The sequence below is a fragment of the Malaya genurostris genome, chromosome 3, assembly GCF_030247185.1.
Source record: "Malaya genurostris strain Urasoe2022 chromosome 3, Malgen_1.1, whole genome shotgun sequence".
Lineage (NCBI taxonomy): Eukaryota > Metazoa > Arthropoda > Insecta > Diptera > Culicidae > Malaya > Malaya genurostris.
The window spans coordinates 194,289,874-194,301,624 of record NC_080572.1 but is presented as its reverse complement, the minus strand read 5'-3'; the positions used below and the strand labels follow the sequence as shown (position 1 = coordinate 194,301,624).

The 11,751-nt window shown below is 37.9% G+C and overlaps 1 protein-coding gene across 1 annotated transcript; it reads right to left on the bottom strand.

The window, feature by feature from the left end:
* Window positions 1–1,069: 1,069 nt before the first annotated feature.
* On the bottom strand, window positions 1,070–10,842 carry LOC131436603 (adenosine deaminase AGSA-like). The gene is made up of 2 exons (XM_058605419.1): window positions 9,586–10,842; window positions 1,070–1,723 (listed from the first exon to the last, which is right to left on the bottom strand). Exons 1-2 carry the CDS (start codon window positions 10,825–10,827, stop codon window positions 1,292–1,294), a joined length of 1,674 nt encoding a protein of 557 aa, XP_058461402.1. The 5' UTR covers window positions 10,828–10,842; the 3' UTR covers window positions 1,070–1,291.
* Window positions 10,843–11,751: the final 909 nt, after the last annotated feature.

Here is an 11,751-nt window from a genome sequence, read left to right as displayed (position 1 = left end):
AGAGGTACGTAAAAAGAGGTTACGTATAAAAAGTGTTCGTAAACGGAGGTTTGGGTGTATACGATATTATGATGACAAATTGCTTTTTACTGCATTTTGATTTATTCCTCAAGTGTTCAAAATAACTTCAACTGAACCGAAACAAATTCCATTGGTCACCTATTCTTTAATGAAATCAACATTCCGAATGTGAAGAAAATAGATTTATTTTTAAGCGGGATATTGGAACTAATTAATCGAAATTTGGATTGGAAGAAATCAATGTTTTTTCGGATTTTCAATAGAATATGCTTCGATACTTTGAATCTCAACCACAAATAAATAAAAATTCACTGGAGAATAAATATTCCTATGTATTTTGACAGCTTCATTAGAAAACATCATCGTTTGAACTACAACGCTATCTACATGTCGAACTGTGATTAGAAGGCCAATATTTTAATGCTGAGAGTCACAGTTCTTTTGAACGGCTCGTGAGCGTCTGCCCATCACTAGCTCAGACTACACTAAATACGACTGTCAAATTTGAGCGGCAGCGCGGATGATCCACGACTCGCAGTTTGGCAACTTTTTATTATTGAGCGCCTTGCTCTTCTTGAGAGCCGCGGTTCAATTATGAAGAGCCGTGGTTCGTTCGCTAATTGCTACGAGTCGGTTCAAATGAACGGCTCGTGAGCGCTCGCCCATCACTAGTAAGTACGTTGTACCTCGGTGAAAAATAAAAATAGTGTATTTTAAGTAGCAATAACTTTACGTCTGCTAAGCGGTTTATGATGAACGGCTAGGTGGTAGAACAGTTCAACATAAACTGTTATGCACTGGCTTTAAGAAAAATGAAGTACTGCTTATTCTGATGAAGGAGACTCTAATTTTACTGTTTTCGGATAGCTCCTTGAACCCATTTTCAATCGAATGAATAAATGGTTGAATTTTGTATAAATAATAACTAATTGTCAACGTTATCAACCCGGTCCTCAAACGAGAAAAGTGTAAAAAAATCAGCAAGCCCTCGGAAACAACTACAGGACTACACTTCAATTCAAGTCAAATCAAACAAAACTGAAACAAATTTCGCGTCCATGATTTATTGCTCGTTTGATAAGCACGGTAGATAAGCTTCGATAACGCATTCATCACTGTTTCAGCACTGAAACGCGCTCTTCAGATTCAGTACTTTATCTCCGTCAATCACCACAATTTTGGACTGAGAACGTTTCGAGATACCGTAGATTGTTGCTATGAGGTGACGACTAGACCCCACAAAATACTGACTTGAGTGATGATTGCCAATCTATGGTGTAATCGATTTGACGGTTTGGTCGATAAAGCTATTCCACAGAATGTTCCACTTATGTTTGGCTTCCGTCTTCTCAGACTTCATCATGGCACTATATTCTAGGGAATTCAGAGCCAGTTTCTTCAACAGCCGTAAGTCCTGTCGGGCCGAAGCCAGTCCAAGGAATGCGATATAGAAATCGTGTGACAGTGGCGAGGCACACCAGAAGGCCGGATCGTCCGATGAGACCACTACCGGATAGTTGTCGGAGAAGTAGTACGATCCCGGATGGTTTCGGAAGTCATCCACCAGCTTCAGCACCTGGTTGGAGATCGGGTTCAGCTCGATGCAAATGTTGCGCTTCTTGATTTCCTCCAGCACCCGTGGATGTTTGATGGCGGCAAAGCCGTGACCGATTCGTTTCGTTCCCAGCAGAATGGCGTCGATCTGTTGGTGTGTAAAGAAAGAGCAATTACTTTTGGAATTCCACAGGGGCTCGAGGTAGTGACCATTACGGTTTGCTCGACGAGTGTCGGTTATCTATTTATAAAGTGGTACAAATGTTTACACGACATCGGACACGATTGCAGTTTAACTTTGTCTACTGTTTCAATTGGTGATATTTAAATTATGCAATAATCCACAAATCCAGAAATTGAATAAGAGTTTTAGTAATTTTAATTTAGATTTGGACCACCCTCGTATTAGGAATAAGTACGTTTTTGATCAATTTTTGAATTATCAGAGCCGCCGGTAGATTATAATTTTCTCAATGTTGTTGAAATCTCTTATCGAAATTGTTTTCGAAGTTTATCATCTTACTTATCGTTTGATTTATTGTGTCTGTTGTACATTTGAAAGGTGATTGAAAAATTAAATCAATTATTCACGCGTATGATTGCATGTCACTGTTCGATTAAATTAAAATCTATAGATAAGACAGCGAACAGATATGCAATTAGAGCGTTAAAATTGTGTTGAAATAATAGGATCGAAATTGAATAATGCTGATAAAGTCTGTTGGCATTTTTCCGGAATGTCGAGGTTTCAAAATTATGGTCATTCACTCCTTCGTGACTTTATATGCGAGGTTAAGAATCGAACTCAGGTAGGCTGCGTGAAAGGCGATAGATTTAATTTCTGAATATTTTTTTCTTCTTGTTAAATTATTTGCGACTTTTGTTGAATCAACAGAAAGATTGTCAAATATGTTTGCGTTTCGTCTTTGACTCATCAGTGCGTATCAGTTCAAATTGAACTGCTTAATGTAAAGCTCGGCAGTTCAATTTGAACCGCTAAGCAGTTCAATTTGAACTGCTATGCACGGATGAGTCAAAGAAGAAACATATTTGAAAACGGTAATGTTTCCTTGCAAAAAATTTGGCTAACCCTTGAATGAGCAAGATTGTGTCAATATTACGTCTAAGTCTAACTTCATCCAGTATTATTCAACTGGTGCTTCGTGTTCGAGGAAAATGCCATCAACATGGTAAATAGGGAAAAAACTCAACAAATCGAGCTAGGAAGAGGACGGACTTAGCGGTTTCAGTTTGTGCACCGACATTCTACTGCTGATCCTTTGAATTTGAGGAAAATGTAGTCAACAGTGTACAAATTTATAGAAACCATGACATTTCTTTTCGGCCAAGCCAAAACATTCGAACTGTTATACAAAATGACAATGTAAAATCGGTACTTATCGGTACGTGCTGCTACGGAAGAACAAAACACCACCGCCTCGCGAACGAAGAACACAGCGTGCTTTTTTTGATTTCGTATAGCATGTACGAGAGAACGACAAGAGAATGAAATCCTACAACGTTTTCAAAGCACAACCGAACTCATCGGGTGTGATTGCGATGATAATAATTACAAAAATAAAAATCCAATCACAACGCATTTTCATTATACTGCTTCTTGAAAAGTATTACTACCCATTCAACTTGAAATTCTTATACAGTAGTAACAGGAGCACAGGTTTTCGTTTGGTTTCATTTTCATTTAATGGACTCCATCTTTCGATTTTGAGAGTGCATGAAAGTGGACTATAACCAGCTTTAATTCAAACAATAATATTTTTGCTAAACTTATTATGTGTTGTCCGAAATGTCTATTCGTCAAGAAATTTACGACACAGATTAGTGGGATATTTTCAAAGCAGAATTTATAACTTTTTAAACATGTAGGCCTGGCTATTTGAAGCTCGCAAAACATTTTTACGACTGTGATGGTCTCCGAGTTTCAGCTCTTAAAAAAGATTGTCAAAAACTCCATCCAAACTTGCACCGATTCTAAATGGTTATAAGAAAGGCTTCATTACACAACCGCTTTTCTTTGTTGTCATACCCGATTTTCACAAACTTATAATAGGCTCAAATGACAGGTCTCATAGTCCCATAGGTTGCTATCGAATTCTGAATCATTTTGAAAAGGTTATGTTAGTTAGTCATATAAATTAACACAATTTTCATTCAAATTTTATATTTCAAATTTATTTTTTTTAAGAAACTGCTAGTATTTACGAAAATAAGAGTAGTATAAGAAATTGGATTGGATTATAGTTGGTTTAACCTTTTTAATAAAGGATCGAGTGTCATATACCAATCGACTCAACTCGACGAATTGAGCAAATATCCGTGTGTATGTGTGTGTCTGTATGTGTGTTGTTAACAAAGAAGACGAGATCTCAGAGATGACTGGATCAATTTTGATTTAGCTAGTTGCAAATGTTTTTGAGATCGAATGTTTACTTTTCCAGTTATACGAAGTTTCATGTTGAACAATTTTTTGACAACATCGTTTGGAATAGTCCTTGTAAACAAAATATACTTTAAGACTTGGAATTCACACGGTAATAGTTATCAAACAAATCATAGATCGTTTAAATCCACCCATTTTTAACGGAGACATCCATATTATTGTGTAAGCGACTTTTCCCCCTAGTCCAGCTGTAGGAGTTTTGAGCGCAGCATGATAAATCAATGCTTGGGAGCAAAGTGAAACACGATTTTGTATACAATTGTATCTAAGCACCAAATAGGTTGTACAGAATCTTTTCAAATAACATTTTGTCTCGTTTCTATTTCGGCACGGTTCATTTTTGGCAACATAATCATTCGGATATGACATATGTATTAGAAACTATGAAATTCAAAACAATTTTATGTTTATATTGATTTAAACTGTTTCCATCACTTATTGATGGAAGAACATTACTTCTAACACTCATAAACCTTTTGAATCGGTTCATCTAGATCAGTAAATGTTTGTGAAAAAATTAATTGCACTCATTTTTATCGGAGATGGCATAACCGATTCCTACAAACTTGGATGCATATGAAAAGTCCTATGGTTCAAGGTTCTTGAATTTCATTATCCAACTTCTGGTTTCAGAGCTACAGGATGATATGTGTAACAAAATTAAAATAATTTCACTCATTTTTCTCGGAGATGGCTTTACCGATTTCCTCCATCGAAGATTCAAATGAAAGATTTTAAGATCACACAAAAACTTTTTGTTTATTTTTTTCAATCAGATCCGACTTCCGGCTTAGGAGATACAGGGTGATTAGTGTAAAAATAACGATTTCTCATGAATTAATCATGACAGTCCACAATCAAATGAATATATTTCGATTTTACCGGTAATCGGTTTTCCAATCCCGGAATGTACCCAACATTTTTATTCGGAACGCACTAAAATGTCTCAAAGATGGCTACTTTATATTTCAAAAATATCGAATCAAATGGAATGGATTACAATCTTTTTGGTAACTTTTACTGACTTCGGTTACACCGATTTCCAAATTCCGATTTCGAATGTATCGGGAATAAAGGGAACCGTTTTTTCAAAGAAGTCCAAAACAGATTTCTTTGGCAAATTGATGAGTTTGGTCCGATTCATGAATTACAGGGCGATGAGTTTATAAAATTGAAGAAGGTGATGATACAAAAACATCTTCAAATTTGGGCTCATAAGTATTCCGATTTATTTGTCATGTTACAGGGTCCGGTACTCGAAGTGTAACCAACTTCAGACCTTCGAGCCTGGCGTCAAGGTAAATGCGACATATTATCGGGAAAGTATTCTGGAGGTTGCTTTGAAGCCGTGGGCAGACAAACATTTCGGTGGCAGACCATGGACTTTTCAGCAGGACTCGGCACCGTCTCACAAAGCTCGAGTGAACCAAGAATGGCTGAAAAACAACGTTCCGAACTTCATCACGTCCACACAATGGCTCTCGAATTCACCAGATGCGAATCCAATGGATTATTCTCTTTGGACCATTCTGGAGAGCAAAGTCCGAACTAAAAGATACACCAGTCTCGAGGCGCTGAAAAAAGTTATTGTCCGCGAGTGGGCCAAAATACACCTGCAAGTCACATTCGGGCAGCTTGCGATTCGTTTTTTGACCGTCTCAAGGCCATAGTCAAGGCAAAAGGTGGTCATATATAGCAAAAGTGAATTGATTCTGAATTTTGTATTATTTTTACACATTTTGTACTTTTAATTAAGTAAAAGTAATTTTCCAAACTGAATTTATGGCCTTTTTAATTAGTTACACTTCGAGTGCCGGACCCTGTAATTCATGGCTATACGCACTTTTGAGTTATGCTGGTTTCTAAATGCCGGTTCTTTAAGTATCGTAAATAATGTTCAACACTCTCGAGTGGAATTCACTTCGAAATCTTAGGGAATGCTCAATCTATTGTCACACACTTAGATTTAAATGAATATCGATTTCTTCGCGTTTCGCCTTCGCTTAAAGCAGTTCAAATTGAACTGCCATCTCCGCCTAACAGTTCAATTCGAACCGCTAATCAGACGCAAAGTCCACACTATTTATGTGACCCTTTAAGGATATGACACTAGGTGCCATATCCTAGATGGCGGTTCAATTTGAACTGGTTTAAGCACTGATGAGCCGAAGGCGAAACGCGAAGATATCGAAACTAAATATGCATTTTACGTACAAACCAAAAACCCTAAATGTTTAAATGAATAATTTTACGGTATTATACAATTTCTCTTTTCGATCCGACATGCCGTCCTTAGATTTCAGGGTAATGAGTTATTGAAGTTTCGAACTGTCACTTAAAACGATGATGAATTATATAATATCATGAAAACTGGAAACACCACGAAGAATATTCATAAAAAAACACAACATACAGATTGATCAAAAAAGTATCATCTCACTGCTAGGTGGATTAAGCACGTAGTTGTTTTATTCAAAACAGATCAAAATGACGAAGAATAAATATTATCCTTGCTCGCAAAATTTGAAAACGAAACCTTTGTTCAATCGACAACACAAGCAACACAATAGGTGCGGGATCGGGTTCTTCTCTTGTTTAACCACTCATTTAATTTCGTCTTAGCGAATATCATGTTTTCTGCAAGATCTATAATGAACCAACAGAATCATAATGATGTTTACCTGTCAACAGTGATGGGAAAAAATCAAAATTTCGAAAATCGCGACTGAATTTTTTCATAAGTTCAAAAAACTCACTCCAATCTAAACGCGCCATTTAAAAATTGCGCCTGCTGTGTGTTTAAGACATGCTGACAATGCTGCGCTCCTGTTACTTCTATAAATCAAAGTCATACTAAATAGCGCCTTATTGGGTGTAATCTAAATATGTGGTGCAGTGTAATCAACCAGCTAAAATCAAAACATCCCTTCGTCCTTATAATCACTATGGAATGGAATGTGGAAAAAATGTTGTTGTTCATATTGACCACCCTACGTGCATGAAGAATTTCGCAGTTATTATTTCCCAGTTGCGAATTTATTTGGTAGAGATTATTTTTATTGATGAAAATATAATATTATCTTGCAAGAATCACTTCGGTGTCGTACTTAAGTATGGAGGAAATTCAGTATCGAAATATTACCGGAGACTCGTTTCCCCTTCGATTATCTCTTTAGCGATATTTCTGTGAGTAAAAATTCATCATTAAATTTCACTGACACTATATATCACTATTGAATTTCGAGGTTAAAATTCTGTGGATTCTTGTTTCCTGGATGAAAATCTTGGAAGGAATTTTTTCAGTCACTGAATTTTTTTAGAAAATCTCTAGAATTGATTTTTTCACGAGTGATAATGCAATGAACTTTTTCTGATAATGATTTTCCCAATAATGTATGTCGATTCTCTTATCAAATGTCGTATTTATTTTAAGCCGAAACTAGCCTAAAGATTGTCCCAGAAAGTATGGACGCAACCAATAACCGCTGCCATTTCGCAATGATTCAGAATCTTTCAATTTTTATGGCTGCGTCCTGTTGTTTACACTCTTCTCTAACCACTTGTGCAGTTGTTTATTCGTTTTCATTAGTTTGTTTCGAAATGCGTCGAAAAATTGTGTACAAATGCTGCACAGAACGAGGACTGAGAAAGATAGCAAAAATGGAAGGAGTAAGTGAAAAAGCCGTGCGAAATGCAATCAGGAAGTTCGGTGAGGATAACACCTTTGAGGGTGAACCGAAAACGGGTCGAAAAAAAAGTCCTGCTAACCCTCAGTTGGATAAACGCATACTGAAGGCGTTCGAGCAAAAGAAGGAGGTTTCAGTTCGGGATGTGGCCAAAAAAGTGGGCACTTCGAAGTCAAATGTTCTTCGTGCTAAAGATCGTTTGAATCTTCGAACCTATAAGAAGCAGAAATAACCAAACCGTAGACCGAAACAAGAAGCATCGATCAGGCCGAGGGTTCGAAAGCTGTACAATACGATTCTTGCTGGAAATTCGAGTTGCATAATCATGGACGACGAAACCTACGTGAAACTCGATTACAAATCCTTGTCGGGACCACAATATTATACGGTGCGAGAAAGACAAGTGTTTGGTAAGAAATCTATGGTTTGGCAAGCAATTTGTAGCTGTGGTAAGATTTCGAAACCCTCCACATCACCACTGCTTCAATGAACAGCGAAATATACATCAAAGAATGTTCACAAAAACGACTTCTACCCATGATTCGAAGCCACAAGGATCCTGTTGTCTTCTGGCCAGATCTTGCTTCTTGCCACTACTCGAAATCAACGGTAGAATGGTATACTACCAAAAATGTCACTTTCGTCCCAAAAGACGTGATTCCACCAAATGGCCCACAACTTCGACCAATTGAGGAATTTTGGGCATTAACGAAGGCACATCTTAGGAAACATGTCTCGGCAACCGAAACCATTCAACAGTTCGAAAAAGATTGGAAAAAAGTGTCAACATTTGTCGCCAAGAAGTCTGTACGGAATTTAATGAGGAACGTTCGCAAGAAGGTGCGCCAGCCAGTCTACAATGGCCAAGTAGCAAATGTTGAGAATAATATTCTGTTGTTGTAGTTTAATATTATCAGTATATCGAATAAAGAATGAATATCTAACACTTGTGAATTATTTACAGGGAAATCAAAGTGCGTCCATACTTTCTGGGACAGTCTTTAGTTCCAACTGTAACTTTGTGTTGCTTGGAACGAAAACACCATAATTGGTTTAGCTATTGAAATAGTTATAGAGTGTATTGTCGTATTTTAGGCGTAATTTCGTTTTTACTTCGCAAAATGTTAAATTTTTTGCAACCTGCTTCATAGAATGTACTATTAAACCGCAGTTCTAAGGCAATGTTCAAGTACATTGTGTGCACCTCTGCAACTAATTCCCAACCAATCATTGTAGCAGTAATAGTTACTTTTCTGGTGAAAAATGAAATGTGTTTGAAAATTGATTAGAAAACAATTCATTTTGAAAAACATAAACAAACATCTGAACTGATCAGCACAAGCAGATCTGCAATAACTGACTTGGTACAATTTTGCTTTCATCGCGTTATAAACATTGGAACTGGATCACAAGTTGACACAATATTCACGAACCTCTGGCAGATTAGATACTCTCACTTGCAAAACTCGAACATTTAAAATCAACCATTTTCACTAAGTTGTTTCAATCATATCTCGTAGGTCGAGTTCTAGAAGTCTAGCTCGAAAATTTTGAGTCATACTGTGTAACAGATGTTCCTCAAGGAAACAACCTCGGACCGACGAATAAATTTTACCGAAAGTAAATTACAAACAGCGAGTTCAGCAAGTCAGATATCTGTGTCTTTGGCCCCGTTGATCAACATTCTTCCTTTGTCTTCTGTGGGTTCTCGGGTCAAGTAACAAGTTGTGTCCCAACAAAACTCTATGCAGATCATTGTAGGTCAGATTGAGAATAAATAAATTAATTTTACTACTGATGTTCCAAACTTTGACTTCAATTCTTGGCAGAACTCGCGCTACCGCGTTATGTCGTTACACTTACCAAATTCTCATCCGTCAGATAGTTCCAGTTCGTTTCCCCGGCATGGAAAAAGAACTGAATCGAAGGACTCATTTTGAGTAGCCGTTCGTTGAAATCGCTATGCGGTCTGCCAAGATCTTCCTGTCCGACTAGATCAAAACCAGCCACGAATGTTGGAAACTTTTTGTGTAATCTTTCGGCAATGTCCAAGTATCTGTTGAAAGTTTCATCATCTCCCAGTCGGTGCGGAGCGTAGATTAATTTAATCCCTATAAAATCGGGATGCTCTTTTTTGAACTTTTCCGACAGGTCGTAGTATATCTGGACCACTTCTTCCGGTCCATATGTGCGGTTTTCTAGATCGTACAGCTCTGGTAAAATTCCACGGAATTCCAAGTGACTCACGTTATCCGCGTGCAGTTGCACTAGTGATTGATAAAAGTATTCTTCCCAAATGGGTCTATACGTTACGATCGGTTCTAACGATATAAATATTTTCGCAAAAGTTCCCCATATATGATTGATGCAGTGATAGGCATTCAAAGGATCTTCATTGTACAGGCTAAACGCGCGCCGAATGTTTTGATCGTATCCTTCATTGCCAATCTCTCTACGAATCGCTGATACCGAACGCCATTCACAACCATCTACTGCATCTGGTTTCGATTTGGAGAATTTGAACAAGGGCGGATTCGAACGATCAAAATCACCGTTCTGCCAGAGATGATCTTTGTGTGTGGCTTTCACTATTATTTCCAAACTACCAATAGCGGTATCGTGAGCGTGAAGAATTGCACCTTTGGGCATCTTTTGAATCAGTTGAAACAGTGGTGATGCTTTAATTTTATCCAAAACTTGAAAGAAATGTCGAGACGGTGCGAAGTCGCTGGGTGTTTTGAACCCGGCATCCAACTCAGCTTTTTTCAGTTTCATGATATGATTATTCACTTTTATTTCATCTTCAGTTAGAACTATATCGGACCCGAGAGCGCGAGAGTCTTCCTGGTTGATGAACTCGGCACGTAGCGCTTGAAATTCTTCGAACGAAGTACGCGGCATTTTTTTCAGTTCAAACTTTACAGTGATAACCGAATCAGAGACGGAAAGCAGCAGAATGATCCCACCTGTTGTGAATTCTGACTGCGACTGAGCGAGCATTCGAAGTACTTGACGGCACTCGAATCCGTCTACGATGGAGGCGCAAAGTGCGACAACGCAATGTGTTAGGAACTGATGTTGCGATATGTATTTCTCCCCATTCATTGGTTGCTGATATGGAACAAATTGCGAATCTTGTGCACGAACAAAACGCTTACACACAACCGAGCAAACATCTGTTGGTGCTTCAGCGGTATCTCGCGAATGAACAAAATACCGTCAACCAGCAGTCCGAGGCCACCTGAGAGAGCTTTTTCAACACTCGGCTTAGACGTGATGCGAGTGCGACCGAAACGATTGTGGATTCCAAACTGGTTTCGAGATTATAATACTTTAAGGCGCTTCGCAATTCGATCTGGTTCATTGACTATCAGTGAGTAGACTAATAGGGGTCAGCCGGAACTGTTTTCTTTCCCTGTCAGGCGGAATCATCCCCCTTTCAGTGTTTGTTAATTTGAAGAATAATTTGAATTTCTTTGCATAATTGTTTTGTGTAGCATACAACTGAAAACGGATTGACATGAAATAGATATGCTGAACTTCAATGATGGAATCAATTACGATTTCTCAACAGAACTCTATTGCATGTAATCTCATGCAAAGCAACCACTTGTCCGTCTGTTAAAACAATCTTTGAAGCTGATTTGTAGTCGTGCAGGAGAAATCGATGGTTTTTCGTTGGTCTAAATAACAGTCTGAAATATTAAACACACTTCACCCTGTAGGTGCACTGAAAATTAGATCAAGATTATATACAACGGTGTCCTATGGAACCATAGAACTTTTCACTTGAACTTATGTTTTAAAAAATCTGTTAGTCCATCTTTGAGAAAACGGAGAGTTTTTGACTAGTATTTCTTGTACTTCCGGAAGCAGGAACTAGGAATTGGTATAACCGAAGTCATTTATGCCTTTCTCATATAGAAAGGTTATGCAATCACATGAAGAACCGACTAGTGAAAATGGTCATATACCAAGTGTAATATACCATACTCTCTCTCTCTCTCTCTCTCTCTCTCTCTCTCTCTA